Raw genomic sequence first — 20,734 nt, 5'->3', positions numbered from 1 at the left:
AGAGTGCTGCCTTCTCACAAAGCACTTATATGTCAGTTCATTTCGCTCCTAGCCACCTTCTGATGGCGTTATTTTTTTTCTGCCATTACACAGTTTGTTCCTCCTGCTACTTTAAAAAGTGGTAGATGTCATTTCCTCCAATTTATTGATGGAGGAAGCAGAGGGCCAGAGAACAAAGTGCAGGTCTTTGAGTTCCCGCACTGTTTCCTGGCCGTGCTGCTTCCCTCTCCCACAGTCCCCAATGCTGCAGCCAGCCAAGAAGAGTCTCTGCTCCCCCACATTTATCTCCATGGAAAAGAGGTAACTAATTAAACACCCAAGCTTATTCAGAAAGCTCTTCTACAGACTGCAGATAGTTTAACGAGGCTGGATTGCTCTTGACAAACAGGAGGGGTTCATGTCAGCTGAATCACTATTTGGTTGTGCTACTCCCACTACAGCTCAAGCTGCCTCCTTTCATACCACCCTCCCACGCCACCTCTTGAACATTCTCCTCCTGATCACAGACACATACACCCCCTCCTTCCTCTCAACTCTGCTGTGCCAAAGTGGCACTCAGTGGGAAGTCCTATGAGCTCAAGTGGAAAAAGTATGAACCTCAAAGCCATGCATGTGTCTAGGCCCAAAAAGAGAAATTAACAGTTTGGTGTTTGTACCTGACCACTGTCCCAGCATCACTGCTCTCCTTGCCACACCAGATTATATTGCAAAGGAAAGAAACACTATCTTCTGTCTCAAAGTACCAGTAACCACTGGGAAGCATCAGGGATCCACCAGGATGGCACTGGAACCATGCCATCCTCTGGTTACCCACACTTCTGAGCTATTTTTTTTTTTTTAAACATCCAATTCTGCTTGTCTTTCTTTTCCTCAATGCTACCTTTTAGTCCTTAAGTGCTTTTCAGCATGCTCCCCCAAGCCTGTGAGGACTTGTTGTTCTATTGTATACAAAGTCCTATTTCTAACCTTTCTGCTGTGCTCCTTTTTTCTACCCTGTGTTTCCAGAGCCACCCACAGAACAGAGGTGATGAGTCAGAAAGGGGAAGTTTAATAGGGTCCTAAAACAGAAGCAACTAGAAAACCTCAGGAGTTTTACTTAGGCAGTTTACTGCCTTTTTCTTATTGAGAACAAAAAAGTTGTAATGACTAAATGACATCACACAGGTTAGTTTTGAAAATTATCAGTCTGATCTGTCCTACTGCTGCTTTCATAATACTGAGAGCAACAGGATTCGGGGAGTGCTGAGAATGGTGGAGGGTTTGATTGAAGTGTTTACAGGAGATCAAAAGACTGAAGGTCCTTATAGGATACATGCAGATCTATTAATCTTTAAACCAAGTTGTTAAATACTCCATTTAGAAGGTCTAATTGGTCAGAATGAGTGGGTGTGAATAGAGAAAAAAAAAAACCAAACACGTGGTAAAGTCCTACACCCACTACAGTCAAAAGAAGCTAGCTGGGGACACCACCAGTTTCAGAATTCTGCTCATGGTATCAAAACCCCATGGGCTCATCATCCTTCAGCAGCAGCATTCCAACTCTTAGCTATATAAGCTTAAAATGATTTCACAGTGAAGAACATGCCTTTGCAAGGGCACACTGTGTCATGATTATGGCTGTATGATGACCCTTCTTGCAAATATCACACTTTGTATTAATTTTTAACCTTCAATTAACACAAATACAAACCTAGGTAGGCTAAAACTTATTCAAAGGTCATTATGCCATGCACAGGACACTATATATATATATATATATGTATACATATACTTACATTTATATATATAGTGTCTGTATGGTTAATCTGTACGTGAACTTTTCCCAATTACCCTTTAATTTTAAATTGAGCAATATATTGACATATACCTGAACTCATTCAATGATTATTGGAGCCAAGAAAAAAAGCTAAAAAGGCAGATAAATAGTCACTCGTTTTTTGGGTCCATCTTCCACAGTTAGAAACTATGCAAACAGTTCAACTGCATTACAGCACATTTAAGAAAATAAAGGCCCCAAAAAAGTGCAAAGTCAACCTGTGGTTAATTTTATTTAGAATATTTCACTGGGTCTTGCTTGCATCATTCTATAGAATCTAAAATAAACAATGTAAAAAAAATGGACTAATAATAAGGAAGCAAATAATGCTTTAAGAAAATACAACTAAAAAAATATACTAATACATTTGGTGTTGAAGTCATCATCACTGGGCTAAAAATAGAGCCAGATACTTCACTGCAAATGTTTATCCTGAACTCTTTAAACATGCAACATGTAAATTCCCTGAACCACTTTTAGCTACACATCATCTTTCAGAGTATCTACTTGACTCAGCTCATTTTAAGACTTTATGGTACATACAGATTTGGACCAAGCATGAATAATGCACCAAAGTGACCTCCATTTTAAGGAATCAGCACTAAAATAGGATCCTAACATATTCAAAGAGTCAGTTAGCTAAATGTATGTATTTTAATTTCTTTAAAAGATGTATTTGGTATCTATATTACCCAAAAAAATATTATCTTCCTTTTTAACAAGGTAGAACAGGATCACTTCTGTAATCACCAATAACAAATATTGTAAGAGTGAAACATGCAAAATCTCTCAGCCCTTGCCTATGTAATAATCATTTTTCACTTACTATTTTTTTCCTTAAAACACAGGAAAAACCATCAAACTGTGTCGAACACTTTCAGTGTTCCCTCACCTCTGTTCAGGTTGTAATGTACTCAACAGAAATACATAAATGCTAAGAATGCCGAAAACATCAGTTCTGATAACCTGGTTGGAGGAAGAGACTACAGAAACACTTCATTTGTGATATAAATTATGTGGTTCTGTAAATGCCATGAAAACAGTGCTGGGGCAGGACTGCAAAAGGAACCTTATTGGTTTTTACGTCTCTCTGAGGCATAATGCAAACAGCAATGACATTTTCCCACAGCCTACATCTTTCAATTAGGACTAAAAGTCAGAAATAAAATTCCAACAGCCTAGGTTTTGGGATTTCTGATAAAGTGAAACTGACCCTGCATATATATGGTGCAGATGGATCTTGATCTAACACAGTTGTTTTGCTGTAGATAAATTTAAATCTAAATCAGATTTAGATGTGATAGATTTGGCCTTGGAAGACTAATTTCACAGTGGTTCAGAATACAGTTAACGACATGAATTTCAAGTTGCTTCCTATCAACTTCAGGTTCCATCAGAAGACTTTCAGCTGCCAACACAGAAAAGGACTGCCTAAAAAGCAACATTTGCAGGTGTTTACCAGAGGTTAAACGCTTCATTTTGTAGTACACAGAATAGAACTCACTCCTGGCCCGATCCTAACATTAAGGCACACAGTCTGTAACTAGACACTGAAAGAGCTTAGCACCTTCTAAAAGTGCTCCTAACCCATACAGTTTGGCATTTAAAAGTGCAGGCTCAAGATGTGACATTTACTATGCAAACTGTTTTCATCCCCCCCCACCATCACCACTTTAATTTTATAACGACTAGAAAATAAAATAAGTCCCTAATAATCCTAATGAACAGCAAGTGTACCGATGTTCTTGTTCACAGCTCTATTGACTTTTACAGGATGTTACACATACGTAGATTTCATTACACTCGCAGTGCAGAAAGAGCATCTTGAACTGGTTTAAACAAAAATTGAGGCAAAATGCATGTCTTAAAGACTTAAAACAATGCTTTTCAACAACCATCACCACCTTCCCTTTTCCCCCACAACTGAATAAAAAGTGCATTTTGATCTTTGTAGGATTTCACTTGTTTTTCTTCAAATTTATTAGCTTCTGTAATTATATAGTCCATTTTATTGTTAAATCAGAAACAGAGAACACTCTAGGTTGGTATAGTCATTTTACAATGAGCATATCAGCTACAATACCTTTACCTAATGTTGTCAGAAAACCAAAACAGAATCAGAACAGCAACTGATTTATTTTTTGACAAACCTGCTTATTGAGATATCACCTATTCAGTAAGGAAGAAAATACTCAAAAAATAAAAAAGTTAAAATTTAGTTAAAAGCTTTACTTGTTTGGGAGCAATCTCATAAAACTCTTTTTAATATGAGCACTTCACTTCACAAAATGAAAAACTATTTACATCATTTTGCTTGCAGTTTGGTCACATTATCTACACACATTTGCAGAAGATCTTAGGCAAAATAGGTATGTATCTTCTTCTGACATAGGCTATCAGATTCATTGCACATTTTCCTTTTACGTAATGGCTCTCCTATAGTGCACTGAAGTCAGTGATCACTGTCTAATTACATTCTCATTTTAATTTATGGCTCAACAATAAAATCAATACCACTTCAAACCCAAATATCCAAGCGGCTGAATTACATACAGTGTGAAACATGTGGATTCCACTTTTTTAGACCTGATTTTCAAAAGAATAATATATCTCACTAGCACAATTAACAAACTGTGCAAAGAAAGAAACAACCTTTGCATCAAATTGGTTTGAAAATCAAGGCATCTTGCCAAATTCTGTCAACTGATTTCCTGCTACTTACATCTCATTTAAAAAATATTCGTTTCCTCATGGCACTACAATGAACTTTTCAGCACGCGATTACTGAATTACAGTATCTTTTACATATATATGCTATATTTAGGCCAATAATGTAATTTCCATGTTACACAAAATCATTGCCTTCACAAGCAGAGTTGCTACATACATTCACAGTTTCAATAGATTGTAATTAGCTTCTCCAGTTGTGCTTTAAAAATTCCGAATATTTTCCAACAGTAAGTGCAAAGCAAATGTCCTATGCAGCTACAATTTGTCACAGAGTTATAAACTCCAAAATTACGAGGAGAGACTTCTCTCATTCTCCATTTTCATCACCTGCTTTTTCAGGTATGACCTCCAGACTTCGACGAGGCTTTGAGATTTCTGCATTTTCAGTGCCTGGCTTATTAAGTCCACATGAAAGAGTGGCATAATGGATTTGTTTCAGATTCTCCAGTGCTTCATTTTTAGCATATTTGAGAAGATCAGCTTGTCCCTGTAAGGAAAAAAATGCAGTTAGAATATGCATCTGATAACAGCATTCTCTTTTACCCTTCTGCTTGTTTCGGATTAAAAGTACAGCTATCCTGCTACAAAAAAAAAAAAAAAAAAAAAAAAAAAAAAAAAAAAAAAGACCAAAAACCAAAACCAAGCCAACCAATGAAACAAACAAAAAACTCCTCAAAAACCAAAACAAAACTCAAATATGGATTATTTGGTTTTAGAAAGAATCAAGCTCTGTGCCTTCTCTGAAGCTGATTGGTGGCATCAGCAATGGGATATGGGTAATTTTTGCCTAACAGTTTTCAAGAAAGTAATCTGTGCTGTATTTTTAATCCATGGAGACTATAAAAGCTTCTGCATAACGAAAATTGTGACGATTGATTTTAATACCTCAGGGAGCCATTTAAAGCTTTCCTGGTTTTTTTGGTTCCTAGGGATTTATTTTTTTTCCTTAGCAATGTGATTCACTCAGTAGTAGGATGGTAAAGGACCAATGCTTGTCAATGCATGAAATATGAAAACACAGACTGGCGAGCAACACATAAAAAGGACAGTGATGACAAAGACTTCACAGGGCTGTCTGCAGTTCAGCACTGTCACTATCCCTCTTCAGAATTATAGAATCGTTTAAGTTGAAAAAGCCCTTTAAGACCACCAAGTCCAACCATTAACCTAACACTGCCAAGCCCACCACTGAACCACTTCTTTAAGGGACAAATCACTCTTCCTCTTCATAGCAATTAAGTTTGAAACAAAGCTGTAAGAAATTGTGCCAGGCTTAGGTGATTTGGCTCTTGTTCTATAGTCATCCGTCTCTTCATACTGATTAAGGCCCTCTAACAGCAACAGCTCTCACTGGGAGACTGTGGACAGCCTTCCCTGCAGCTGGTACCTGTCTACCCTGCCCACTTGCAGCGAATGAGTGAGGCTGTGGCACAGGCTGAGCATGTCTGTCTTGCTGGTGGGCACAGAAAAGCTCAAAAACAAGAGCAGCAAGTCTGCAGAGGCCAAAGTGATTGTGCTGTGCCCACGCTCCTGAAGGAGAACTGCTACACAGCTCACAGGAGAACACCTGAAGGAGAGAAATTCATACCTGAAGGGGACAAATACACATACACACAAAAAGTCCAGCTACTGTAGTTCCTTGAGACTGCCAGTACCAGTGTCCAAGAAGGTGTAAACACTGACTGCACCTTCTCCTATCATGTCTATCCATCCTGGGTAAATTCTGCCTCCTGACACTTCTCTTGAAGACATGCTAGTATCTCTTCCAAAGATAATATTTTGCGTTTCCTCTGCCAAATAAGGTTGAAATGCATCTTTACCTCTTGATTTTAAAAATATAGTAGAGATAGAATAGCAGTCAGGAATCAGACAAAAACATGTGTGCACTCATGGTGTGATACTTTTGATGCTTCTTTAGCAACTCAAAATATAACTACTATCCCAATGAAGTAAGCACACTTATGTATTTGAGACATATAAATTGAAAACAAGTATTACTTTCTTCAAACAAATAATGTCCCCCCTTCCCCTTACCCAAGACCATAATAGACAAAGTTTTTTTTTCTGCTCACCAGAGAGGAAAAAATCTAGAATGTCATCAATCACAGCAAAAGCTCCAGCAATATTTTCTTCTAAAGAAAACCAGAGCTACTTTTTTAAAAAATCACATACTTTTTTCCAAACTAACAAACAACTAAAAGCTAATTTAAAACACTCCAGCACATTAAATGAGTCATATCTGGAGTGCATCTGTTTCTAGCCCAAATTCTGTTTTACATGGATTAGTAGAATATAGTTCTGGAATTTTAATCAAGTTGTTTATTATAGGCAGAGCTGCTAGCAAGCAGTCTATTAATAAGGTTGTCCAAAACTTCTCAGTTAAAAAAACACCCCTGCTTTCAGTTACTTATATGCTTGCCAAACTTTAACTACTTAAGCTGATACTTTCTATGCAGGATTCTTGCCATTGGCAGATTTGATTATTATTTCTGTTTAATATTATTCTTTAACTTCATCCGTATGGTTCATTCAGTTCTGAGAATAAAGTTGGGGAAATGCCATCCAGAAGTTTGTTAACAATCTTCTATACTTTCTTCCCTACTTTCACTTGGGGTAGGGACTTGTAATTCAAATGACTACAGAGCAGTAGATCCAAGTTATGAGCTTTTAATAAACAAAAATCAGATTTTGAATGTGGTTAGTACAATCACTCAGGATTCCACTCTTGATCATCCTTCATCTCTTGACAGCTCCAGCAATGTGGCAAGACAATGTGTATTACATTGCCGCACAATAATGAATGTGCATTAGGAAAAAAGTTGGGTTTTTTTTCCTGGACGGCTTCTCCAAGCCACCAACACTGGGTTGCCAGTGCAGGCAGTCCAAAAGCCAGACTGGTGAGGAGGGAGAAAGAGCCTGAGACAGACTCTGGAGAAGAGATGGATGGGGAAAAGGAGGGTGCAAGAGCGATCTCTGGGACTGACCTGGCAAGAAGCCTAGGGCTGCAGAAAGGGAAGATGGACTGCATTTTACAGGGCAGATGCTAGATCTTACTGCAAGAGGAGATTGTGAAACACAAACACAGTGAGACAACGCTCAATTTGGATCTGACAGGTGAGCAGAGAAAGGGAAAGACTGAGGCAACATTTGGGATTGGAATACAAAAAGAAAACAGATTGACAAAATTCACCACATAGAAAGTAGCCTGAAAATTATATACAAGGAGAAGGACTAACAACTCAAAAAAGAGTGAGAGATTGGTAATGAGAATAAAAGCTGTTGAGAAAGAAAAACAAAAACACTCAGCAGGGAGAAGGCTGCTGGACACATTAAATTGGGTAAGGTGATAAGAAAATGAAAATTAACAGTCATTGAGAAGGATCTCTAGGGGCGGCAAGAAGGAAGAAGAAATTAGGCATCAAGTGGGAACAGAATAGTCAATGTAGGGAAGTAGGGAAGAAGGAATCAGGGGTTAGCAGGAATGGCTGGTTTTCAGCAGTGATCTGTGAGTGTGTGGACTATTCCAATCAGGGAAGATTAACTCTGAAGACAAAAGAGGATCTAGGATAAGGGCTGGATTATTGTAGACAAGGTGTTCAGGCTAAACACAGTTGACCAAGTGGTATCATGTTCAGACCAGGGTGAAATAGAAAAATGTATCAGGGCTCATTACTCTCTTCAATGCTCAGAATTTATTTCTGAATGCCATTGAACTCAGAAAAATGTTTATGAAACCAGCTGCATTGCCATTATCTGCTGGTATGTCTTGACCTTGAGATAAAATGAGACAACAACCACCCCCAAAAATACCATGACCTCAAGTGAGAGAGCTCTGCACAATTTGTGTGAAGTGCCCAGTTCTGTTGATATACTATCATGAAAAGACATGCTGGGGAAATGCAAGAGCATTCACCTCAAAAATTCAACCTGTAATCACAGTGAGCACCAATGAAAAGTAATACAATGCATTGGAAAGGCAGAAATTTTTAAGTCATCCAGATCTGGAAAAAAGCAGCTATCACACACTCAATTAAACAATCTCAAAGACTTTCCTTCTAGTTAGGTATCAAACGTCTCTTCTCCTAGGGCTCTCAAGATTCAGTTTCAATTCTTTATATTTTATACATCCCGATTTTCATAGTAGGTGCTGTTGCCTTAATAACAAAGTCAGTTGACTGCAAGCTGGAACATGGGAATCTCTCTGTGACTACTACATGGGATCTGTGGACTACTCAGGGGTCCTTCACCTTCTTAGCAGACCCAAATGACTTTAGCAACTTCCTCTGATAACATGCATATTGTAAAGTCAGTACAAGAGACTTACGAAGAGCTCAAACTTTCGGCAAGCAGATTACTCTTAAGGGAGTACTGAAAAACCCACATTCCAAGAAACAAAGCTGGTTCACACAGAGAACTCGATGCTGGGATCTGAAGCAGTTGCAACAGCAAACCGGCATGTTTCTTGCCATGTGGAAGGGCTGTCTTCACCAGGATTTCATCTCAGACTAAGTCAAAATGTAAATTAATTTAGTCCTTAGTGTTGCCTGGCAAGCAAACCAAAAAAACTTGAATTTACTTCCAGCACTGTGGTTAACAGGCAGCTTGCGGTAATTCCCAACTGGGAGCAGGATGGATCTAGGCCTTTCAGAGCACTGGGAGAGAGCTCTCCTCACAGCAGCACACAGCAACCGCTGCTCCCTTTCTATCACCATGGCTAAAATTCACTTTCAGAACTGAGCACTATGTAACTTGAATATTTCATGTTTACAGGCTGCAGAAAAAGTTGTTTTCTAGGCAGACGTTAAAAAATACCTTAAAGAAGATCAAAGAACAAAACTGATATTCATTCAAAAGCTTTTAGTAAATAGCAGCAATAAAGAATATGGATTAATTTGGAAGCCAAATTCAGTACTCTTTAAACCTCTCTAGCCCAAATTGCTCATGTCATCTAGTCTGGTTTTTCTTAAATCATTGTTAAAAACATTCTGTTTGTTTTGGAACTTTTGGCTAAGAGGCAGCATTTTTATATCATAGCTCCTTAACAGTAACTGAAAACAAACCCAAAATGGTTCCTATCAATCCTTGTACATCCAAAATGAGGTACCATTTCAGAGTCAGCTGGATATAGAATCCATTAGAACGTCTCAGAACAGCTGCCTTCATAAGCTGTTATGTATTCACTCATGATTTTTGATTAACTGGTTCTTCACTAGGTTTGTGAACCTGAAAGTAAAATTGCACAGATGACACTTGAAGTAACTGCATGAGCACCCTTTCCCCCAAAATATCCCAAGAAACTCTATCATTAATGACTGGTCTTTAGCTCAGCATCTGGAACCCAAAGCTTCTATTAGGAAATGTAAGAAGCCACTATCCCTTTCTCAAAGAGCTCCTCAGAATACAATGGAACATTGCTTTGAGCAGCCTGGTCGAGTGAAGGTGTCCCTGCCAATGGCAGAGGGGTTGAAACTGAAAATCTTTAAGGCTCTTTCCAACCCCAGCCATTTTATTATTCTGTGACACACTACAATGTTCCAAGTCCAGCTGATGTTCTCTGAGTACAGTTTTGGAATCAGGACATAAATGCCTTAACTTCTAATTAAGGGATTAATTAGGAGCCAAAATCCCATCAGTCCAGCAACATCAAGAGACTAGTAGCTTCAGATATTTAAATTCAACTGGGATGCCTTCTGAGGACCTACAGGACCAGGCAGTAACTATCAGAGGCTTTATGAATGTTCCATGGCTGCTGGAATTCACTTGGAGATTCAGTGGAAAAAGTTCCAATTATTTTTTAAAAAGTAAGAAGCTGCAGTCCTGTAAGTGCCTTAAATGTTCCATTTATAAATACATTTTTAAAAATACTGTAGGTGCAGAACCAATGCTATTACAGAGACAGCAGATGCCATGGACTGCATGCCTTGCAAGAGAAAGTAATTCACATCATGTAATGTGACACGTCTAAAAGCTCATAGCCAACAAGAAACATCAAACAAATGCTGAAGTTAGGAGTCCCACCTTCATTCCAAATACTTCCATTGACCTCTCCCCTTGTGTTTAGAAAAGCTCTTCATTGCCAAGACTAATTTACAGATGCTGTTCTGTTCTTCCTGAAGGCATCTCAAATTCTGAGCCTTATAGAGGGTTTTTCTCAAAGTTTTTCTATGCCAGACAAGTCCATAAATTTTTACAATAGGTTGTAGGAGTCTGCTGCAACAGCACTTTAGAGTGATTTTCCTTCTTCAACTATGTACTTTTGGAAAAAATTGTGATTATCTATGTTTAGAAAATATGAATTCTATCAGCCTGAGTGGTAACAATGAATAAATTACTAGCAAATAACTGTCTATTTGAAAGAGATGAAGCAGTTTACAATCTCTAAATCAGGCAACAGACCAAATTTACTCTTAAGTGATGTTGTGAAGTTAAATACCTCTGTGTACATATATGGGGTGAATAAAAATGGGCATGTGTGCATATACACATACACAGATTGGATGGAAGTACTTCAGCTAAATTCAAACATACTATACTATTAATAATTTTGGCCACATGGCTTCAAATTAAGAAAAATTAAATTCTTTAAAACAGTAACTGTAATGCATGTACAAAACACACAGAGAAACTTAATAACTGCATCAGATGTTCTAAACAAAGTTTTCCTAGAATTAAGCTGTCAATTTTGTTATTTTATCGAACTTTCCATTGCATCAACTGCAGTCAAAATGTCCCAGTTGAAACAGAATGATCAATGTGTATCTTGAGGGTAAAATGCAGCTTGATCAGTTTGGAAAATACATTAGTCACACCAAGTGAGCATTCCATGAGTCCTCTACTCAGGAGCTGAGGATGGCACTCATGCAGGATTATTTATTAAGGCTGTTCAGAGCCACACAATAATTTCTATGTCATAGCCAAGAGTCCACGTATTTATTTTGTATTTTCATGTGGGTTTTTGTACTACTTGAGAAGAATGTTAATTTGAAGAAGGCAGCGAATTCAACACATAAAATTTTCAAGTGGTTCTAACTGTTGCTCTTCTGCTCAATTTCTACTCAAAATATGTGGATGTTCACGTTTCATCCCTGCTCTCCCATAGTTTTTTGAGAACTGGGAACATGGCAATGGAAAGACAGATCAAAATCATGGCTGCAGATCTCTTTCTCCAGACAGTAAGAGTAGTGTCTTAGAAACTGTTAAACTTCTGCTTAATTATATGACACAAGAGTATGGTTACAGCCCATAGTTAAAGAGTTTGGAGTGAAAAACCCCAGTGTGTCACTTCAAACAAATCTCAGCCTTTAAATTTCTGTAAATCTAAACATGAGCAACAGCGCTTAGCAGATGCCTATCTGAACTGCAGTACCTGTAAATAACTTTAAAGATGTAACAACATACCAGAACTTTCTGTAGTGCCTCCTGTTAAAGTTTCAACAACATGCTAATTAAAATCTCACCAATTTTTTTTCAACTAAAGTATTAATTATGGGACAAATTGTACCTTCCTAAAGAAAGGATCTTAATCTCTGAGTAGAAAAATACCATCAAGTCAATGTTGAAGAGATTTTCTCAATAATCTCTACAAAAGCAAGGCCTTCTATCTTCATAATTACCGTAATCCTAAGGACATGTACACGAGCCCTTCAGTGCTCCTCAGAGAGCCTCATGTGGCTTCTCCAATTCCTGGCTAACGCAGAAATCACGACTTCATACTTCAGTCACTCACCAACTGCAAACCTCCCCCCGCCAACTCTTATGTTCAGAATGTAAAGCAGAGATGAAGCAAAGGTACTGCTGTTTCAGGAAGCATTAAAATAGATTTGCCTATCCAAGCTGGTATCTGACACCTTTGACAGAAAAGAAGGGATAAGAATTTATTTCTTTGACATTTACCCAAAACCACTGAACTGACTCTTCTATCCCCTTGGAAGCACAGGACTGATACATGACATACACTGTCCTCAGGAAACTCTGTTCTGATAGAGGAAATGTGGTATTCTGGTCCTTTACCTGTAAGCAGAACCTGCATGCATATTTTTAGAATGTATTAACTGTACATGCTGCAGCAAATTTCACTGCTTCTTGATTCTCCTTGGCATTGGATTTGTGCAGTATAACACAAGAGGGATTGGAGCACCAACCAACATAATGAAAAGCTTAACAGCTCAAACCAACATGGAAAGCTGGAGAAACACAGCATTACTGCTTTTCTGTCACAGTTCACTCTAAGAAGAGGCGTTATGGAAGAGTATTTTCAAGAAGAACTAAAAATAAAAACTAGGTGGGTGAAAATAATTTTCTTTATAATTAAAACAGACTTTATAGTTTAATGTAGTGAAAAAGTATTTGAGTGGGAGAGAAGAACTCATTAGAGGATGTAAACACAAAACTTGAATAATTTGAGCTAGAAGAATAGTGTCAAGGGAATAAATTAAGGGAGGCACTTTTGCTATCTCTACAAATTTTGATATACTCTGCTGAGATGAAAGACCACCAAAAGGAAACCTGAACTGTTCCACATTCTAGTTTCCTAGGAGTCCCTGGCTGAAAGCTTTTCTTATTCACCATTTACTCTTTCATCAAAATGTAAGCAAATGTGCTTGACAAAAAGTAAAGAGAGTCTCCAGCTCATATATTCAATTTATTCCAGCCTGGATTATGAAGATAATTTGCTTCTACCATTAATCACCATTCATCACTGACTGCAGTAGTAACAGCTTTCCTTTTGTTTTTCAGTAACTGCATTAACCTTAAAACTTATTCCCTTTCAAATCACAAAACAGGGTTTAAACAATGGCATAGCTTCCTTCCAGCCTGAGCCACTTTGCAGAAGTCAAGGCTCATTGTTTCAGCCAGGTATTAAAGATTACCAAGGATCCTGCCAATGTTAAAAGATTGCAAGAAGAAAATGTCAGACAAACTAAGTGAAAAAAGCTTTCATAACACTACATGAGAATAACAAGTCACATTAAGACTCTGCTGTATTTCAGGTTATATAAACCAAACTGACTATGATTAGAAAAGTTAATAAAACCAGTTGAACTGTGACACAGAGTAATGATCAGTAACAATATTAGAATTACAGTTTTGAACAGAAAAATACAGCAACTAACCAAAGGAAGACATATTACCTTTAAAATTGTAATGTTCCACGTAAAACTTTCTACTGATTTTTGCAGTTTTCTTTCTTTCAGGCCTTCTCTTGCTCCTATATTGTGCAGGTTTTCATGAAACTCCATTGCTGTGGAGAATAAAAGAGGGACGAATATAATATCTATTTTGGTGAATTTTTGTGATCATAGAGACAGCAACTTGAAACTAATACTGCAAAAAGATAGTGAAAAAGCTTCAGAAATTTTATTCTTCAAGCACAAATCTATCACATGTGGTAAGATGCAACGTTATACAACATGCCAACTTATACAAATCTCTCTAAACCAAAATGCACTGAAGCACCTGTCAGGTCATCGCTATACAAAGATGGAGCCCAGCAAGTATTTCATATAGAAATACAATCTTTAAGCACAACTGAATTTGCTGTATCAAATGTAAAAATCTTTTTGTAGTTGCTATAGGATGGAAAGAGTAATTTCATTAACTACTCTAGCCCAATAAATTTATTTTGTGCCTTGCTCTTTTATGGATTTACATCACAGTTGTCTAGCTTAAAGCTTATATGGTTGAGTCTACCCAGAAAACACTTTACCTTATCCCTGAGAATAAAGGAGTAACTCTGAAGGAGCAATGCCAAGTGAACTTGCCAAGGAATGCCAAGAGCATTCTACCACACCGTGTAAACTACTGTGTCCACAAAACCTGTATCTGACAAATTCGAAATCAAAAATTTTTTGTAAAATTCAGATTAGCTTGATCTAAGCACTGAGTGGACCAATGGAAGTTTGTTTTTATGCTGCACAGAGAGCAGAAACATCATTTGCTTTCCATGCTGCTGTTACAAGCCATATAAAAATAAGCTTTAAAGTTTTCTTTCACACAGGAGAAGTCAAATGTCCTTCCATGGGTACACAGAGCAACCCAACATGGACTACAGCTACTCTGCTATGAAAGTCATAGTTCAGTTGTGCTCTCAGGACCTCCATCTCTAACAACGTACAGGGTATTTTGAGGTTAAACGCTGGCAAGTGGTTGGGACATACACCTTTGAATGTAATAGTTAAAGCACAAATTATAATTTTAAATATGTTGGTTGCAATCTTCTATTTGCCCAGTGAGTGTATGTACTTCAAAATTTATATGTACTTAATTACAATGAATAAGCACATAAACTTGGGTTGGCTGTCAATCTGAGAGTAGACTGACTTTTAAGGACATTATCTCTTCTTCATAATCTCTCTAGCCCACACTCATGTCTCATTAAAAGAAAGAGAGATGACTGAATGTTTTCACTGTACACTCCCTTACCTTACTCCCACATATACACACACATTTCAAAAAGTATTCATAGGTTCATCTGAAAGGCAAAATTGTTCTTTCTACCTTTTCTTACTATTTTAAATTTTGCTACAAGAAAAATAAATGGCAAATATTTTCCCTGAATTAACATACTGTATCATTTTTATTTCAATCACTTCTCTATAGCTCTGCCTCTGCAACCTCAAATATAATGTTCATGTTATATTTCCCCAAAACAGATTTCTAAACAGGTGAGAAATTAAAGTTCATTAACCCATCATTGTTGTAACAATGTTGCAACTCATCATTTCCCATTCATATCAACCAAAATAATAAGCTCCCAATATGATTACAGAAAGATTATACACAGATCAATATTTACAATACTACACTTCTAGAGCCATCATGACAGTAAAGATTTGCTGACCTGTACAATGAATTCTGAGACATACTGGTAAACTTTTGAAGTTCCGTACCTTGTTTCCATCTTAACAATTATTGCTTTTTAAGTTGGTGGACACCAGCAATTGATAATAACTTGAACTAAAGCCACTCAGAAAGATATTAAGAATAATGCTGAGTGCCTGCATGTTAAATGTGGAATTGGTGCTTTGTAGATTTCAGATTATTTTGATGTATACAAAGTTCCTGATATCAGACATGGACACAATGGTGACCGTGTATTCTGCCAGCCAGAAAATTCCCTTATGTTCACCGACAACTTTCTGTGGTGATGGTCTTCCCAGTCTACACTGATGCTATGATACATTTCTGTCCTGCCAAAGCCATTCCACCCCAGCTAAGTACACTTGGAAGTTGGCAGGAACATCTCATCACCCTTATTCAGAAAACAAGTCAGATCATGCTACCAGGGCACACACATGTAAACCCTCAGCTAAACAGGTGCCTCCTGCTCAAACAGCACTGATCACTCCCCTATCTCAACATCTCTCACAGACTGACCAACTCCTCATCATCATGCTACACTGAACCTATCCTACTCTGAGCCTAAATATACAAACAGGTACAAGTAGATTTGAATTTTATTTGTTCTTCCATTACTAGCCCTTGGCTGATTAACTGAAATTAATTATTTCATCTCTTTGTCTCAGTGTTTCCATCTGCTGAAAGGAATGGATTGTATTTGCTACACAATAAAGGCACAATTAAATTTTAGAGCATGAATGCAGCGCAACATTTAACTCTTGACTATGTCTCTCTTGGCGTTCTTGTATGTTCCCACTTGGTTTTCTTGCACTTTGCCTTGGAATTATTTCATGCAATAACTATGACAAAGGAATAACACAAATGTTAAATTTCAAAATTAAACTTATTAGGAGATAACAGAAAAAGGAAAAAAGAGGAAAGACATTTTCATTTACAGCTTAATTTATAAAATAAATTACATGTCCATATAAACCCATGTAAATATGCCTTTAGGATATGCTTACAAAGAAAACTCAATGTTAAATTACTTTCTTATATACACAATTTTCTGCCTCCTTGCAAGTAAAAATTCAGCTCTCACTCTCATTAAGATATAGTAAACAAGTCACTTTTATGAGGCTTAATTACTTCTAGACTTATTAGTCAATTAGTAATTTTGAACTGCCTGAGAGTTCTTGAATGATAACAGGCATACTATTAACCTGATGTATCACTCACTATATTTTTGCATATACCACCTCAATCAAAGAAAGCACAAGTTAGTCATATTTTCCATTTATTGTGGCAGATGTTAAGAAAGATATAATTCACAACTTTCTGAGTGACCACGGAGAATATACAGGATGTGTGTTTCTTCTCTTTGGATGGTATTTTCTATGTTTTAATTTTTGCCCACTGCACAAATGTATTTATCTACAATGAAATTATTATTGATTGGTGCCTTGAGCCAGAAAGCTCTGATCTAAAAAGACACTTGGTCCCTTTCTGAGTTTCTGCTTGGGGGTACTAAGGGTTTGCATAACCTGCAGTAAGAAGTCTGGCCATCATTGCATAAGGGTGAGCTGACAGAAGCCATACCATTTCCTAAGTATTTGCAAAACAAACTGATTCAAGTCTTCCACATTAAAGAGACCAGCTCTCCAGTTAAACATTCCCCCCAACTATTGCAAGTCATGTAAATACACTGTAATATATGTAACAAAAAAGCAATAGCATGATTGAACAGCAGGTTTGTACAGTGAACAAAATACTGCCAACAAATTTTCCTCATCATAACCACTGACTTCACAGCATATTCTTCTCCTCTGTGGTAATCTTGTTTATTCTACAGCAATCTCATAAGCAATCCTTAAGTATTTCCAAACAGTATTTTCCCCATCACTGCTGAATCTCTTTCTGGTTCCCTGGTGAATGCTGGTTAGTTTGAATTTCATGATTTTCTCAGCTTTCCCCTCTCTCTCAGACCCTTTCCCACAGCCCTGGAATCCATTAGATGCCTATAACACTTCTCCATTCCCCCAGGAATACCTTACCATTCAAGATGTTACTCTGAAATTTTACGCACAATTCTCCCATTTTCAATAACTTCAAACGGCACGAGGAAAAGAGAAATACTGTAAGGCTACTCAATGCAGTAGGAAGCATGTATCATTGAGTAGACTAACAAAAATTTGCTTGGTTAGTCTTGCAAAAAGAAAACAAATTGAGGAGCAATTGCTCTCTGGATACTCTAGACCAGTCAGGTAAGGCCTTGGACCTCAAAGGATCATTGCAGCTAAGGGACAATGTAAGGATGGATGTCCACCAGCAAAATCAGAACTTATGTAAAATTTATTACCATTGTAGATGTGGTTCTGTGATCAGCTTTAAAATGAGAAAATTACTTAGATCAAAAACTCTTATTAATTTTAAAATAAAGTTCAATAATTATCAATTTTCAAGAGCTGTACTAGGAAGCAGACTTAAGGACCCTCCAGTCCTGTGTTCCCTCAACCAGCTGCAGGATGACCTACAGCATTATACGCATAGGATATCAAACCTGTATTAATTTATGCTTAACATATTCTGATGGGATGTATACATCTACAAACTCAACAAGGACTAAATGACAGTATAGAGAGAAAGGTGTCTTATTGCTGTGAGGCACTTTAATAACAAAAAGTTTTCCTAAATAAAACATGCAAGGCAATATAATTGTCTTGACAGGATGATAATTTTGAGTCATCCCCTGTCAGAATAGCTTCCAGACTGGAACTTCAGCTTTGTCTTGGATTCTTAGTGTTTAATTTTTCACAAAAATGTTCAGTAGATACAAAACCATTCAGAATTTACAACATTCATATGATCTTAAAATATGCTATTGTTCTACTGATGCTTGAAATGCTAGAACAAAGATCCCCTGCATATTGTTGTAGTCCCAACATTCTATCTTCATCAAACAAATACTATTTGGTAATATAACTCAAAAGCAACACTTTTGATACTATTAAAAGACACTCATCTTCAACTGTATTTAGCTTGAAAAAACAAGTTTCCTCCTTTCTTTAAAATGAAGCTACTTCATATGAAATTCATTATCCTTAATTACTAACTAGAAATGACACCTGTTGGAAGTTGGTTAGCAATTCCTCCCACTACTGGGCTCTCACTATAGTTACAAAGTACCACACTTACGATTTTAATTAAAATGTGATATATAAAGCAGCATAAGTGATTCTGCTATTTTTAAACTAGTTAAGAAGCATATATTAAAAAGGAAAGTAGCCTTAGATCACTGAACTTCATGTAATTATGATTTTACATACAATATAGGTATCTTTGTTTGAACTCTATGATGATAATTACACATTTATTAAAATCAAGACATGAAAAGAAACTGAAACATGGAAAACTAGGGTACATACCTGTATGGTACAAGTTCAGGAACATTTGGAACTCTGAGATTTGTTTGCTTTTGTAAGAGTTCCTATCACAAAGTCGTGGCATACAATCTCAGTTTATAGCAAAAAAATCACACCTTTTCTTTAACTGAGAACCAAGATATGAATTTTTCAAGGAATCTTTAGCAAAACAGCCAGCACAACACTTGCTTAGCTGTACCTCTAAAGCCAGATCTCACCTTGACATGCTCATTTGTTTTCTTTGATGAAAGCTTTCTTGCCAAGAGATGATTTACAACCTAGCTGAGACATGACTACACAGCAGGTGGGCTCCTCCTGCTATGTTTTTCCTCTTAACAAAGAACTTTATCAGTGAAATAGCACAGTGATGAAACTCTGGCAATAAAAGCATATACTTTTATATTTAGGCCTAATATAAAATGAGTAACAAACAAAATTTGACTAAGTCTATATTAAATACACACTGGTAATACTCCAAGTATGAAGCACTTCAATTCAGTCAAGCCAAATATCATTTATTTCATTTCTGGTAGAGCTCTTTGATTTAAAAACAAATGAAATACTTTGCAAAAGAGCTATAAATAAACATTAAAAAATCTTAAATGTAAGGAAAATACTGCATGGCATTTGATTAGGTTACCATACCTTGCAGGTCTACTACTACGTAGACTCAACTCAAAACACTTACAAAGATGCTGTAAATGATTTGCACACACAGATTTGTTCTTTACAAGAAAAAAATCCAAGAAATAAGTTTATATTATAATTCAAATATTTCTTCCCCCACTGTGTAGGTTAAATGGTAATAAAGGAAACGAAAAATCCTAGGTAAAGGACTTAGGATGTAACTATTCATTTCCACATATAAATATTTAATTTGCTTATACAGCTGCTACTCTTGGCCAAATCTTTGAAAGCAACAGCTTTAATTTTTTACAGCATTAAATATGTTTCTTAATATTTTTATTTTATATTCTATTCCCTAAACAGTCAGCTACTTCAGCCTCACAAACAATTTCCTCTTAAAACTAATTTTATCAGAAAAAGAGATTGGGAAAAGAGTCTGGCTACCAGACCATATCAACAATAAATCAAATCCATCGTGTTAGAGAAGCAGTAGAAGTCACTATACTTGTAAATTCTCATATATTTTGCTTACAAAACACTCTTCACACAAAGATTTAAAATGAACCTTATTAAACTAATGCTTAGTGTACCTCTGTATTTTCTAAAAATCACTGCTAACTGCAAAAACAGAGTCTTAGCAGGAACAAAGATTAGATGCTGTAGCACTTCCTAACAGTTTCCACTAAAGACACTGAAAAATTGTTAGACCATAACTAGAGGATCACAATTTCTTGGCATATTCAAAGATTATTTTGCTGCAGATTTAAGATGGTCAAGGCAAGAATTATTTGCATTCAGTATATTCAGATAATTACTGGACAAAAGAATACAGTACCTTAATTAGTTGTTTAGCATTTTTTAATTACTTCAGCTTCTTTGGCACTGTGCACTATCTCTGTAGTAAGTGGAAATGTCCCTCAGATACAGACAGACAAGTACTGCCTCTAGTTAGGTGGTTAAAAACCATTTTGGTGCCCGGTGCCCTATTATTCTTGAAAAATAGTAAAGACAAATTGCATATTTAAGAGAACCTTCTAATTCCAACATCCCAAACAACAGTGATATCACAGCCTGCTGACACCATCCTTTCTGCATCCCTTCCTTTATATTAGTATTTAGTCTTCCAATCCAAACTCACACAGTCCCATATGCAATCACTGTAATTCAGTTTTCCATGTAAGAGACTTTCTTTAATGCCAGGGAGCCACTGAGGACTTAAGATGTGCACTTAATTCTTCAAAAAACACCATCAGAAGAGATCCCTGTACCAAGCTTATTTCAGTATGAGGCTGAAAACAGG

General features: G+C 36.8%; 1 protein-coding gene across 1 annotated transcript in view; it reads right to left on the bottom strand.

Annotated features, from left to right (window-relative positions):
* Positions 1-3,772: 3,772 nt before the first annotated feature.
* Positions 3,773-20,734, bottom strand: part of PLCL2 (phospholipase C like 2) — a 98,879-nt gene continuing 81,917 nt past the window's right edge. Inside the window, exons 6-7 of the mRNA XM_058832282.1 lie at positions 13,678-13,787; positions 3,773-5,033 (exon numbers count right to left, since the gene is read on the bottom strand). Of these exons, the coding sequence (XP_058688265.1) occupies positions 4,854-5,033; positions 13,678-13,787 (290 nt within the window). The 3' untranslated portion in view covers positions 3,773-4,853. The remainder of the gene's footprint in view (positions 5,034-13,677; positions 13,788-20,734) is intronic.

This window comes from Poecile atricapillus, chromosome 2 (genome assembly GCF_030490865.1).
Source record: "Poecile atricapillus isolate bPoeAtr1 chromosome 2, bPoeAtr1.hap1, whole genome shotgun sequence".
Taxonomy (NCBI): domain Eukaryota; kingdom Metazoa; phylum Chordata; class Aves; order Passeriformes; family Paridae; genus Poecile; species Poecile atricapillus.
This window is presented reverse-complemented; position numbering and strand designations above follow the sequence as displayed.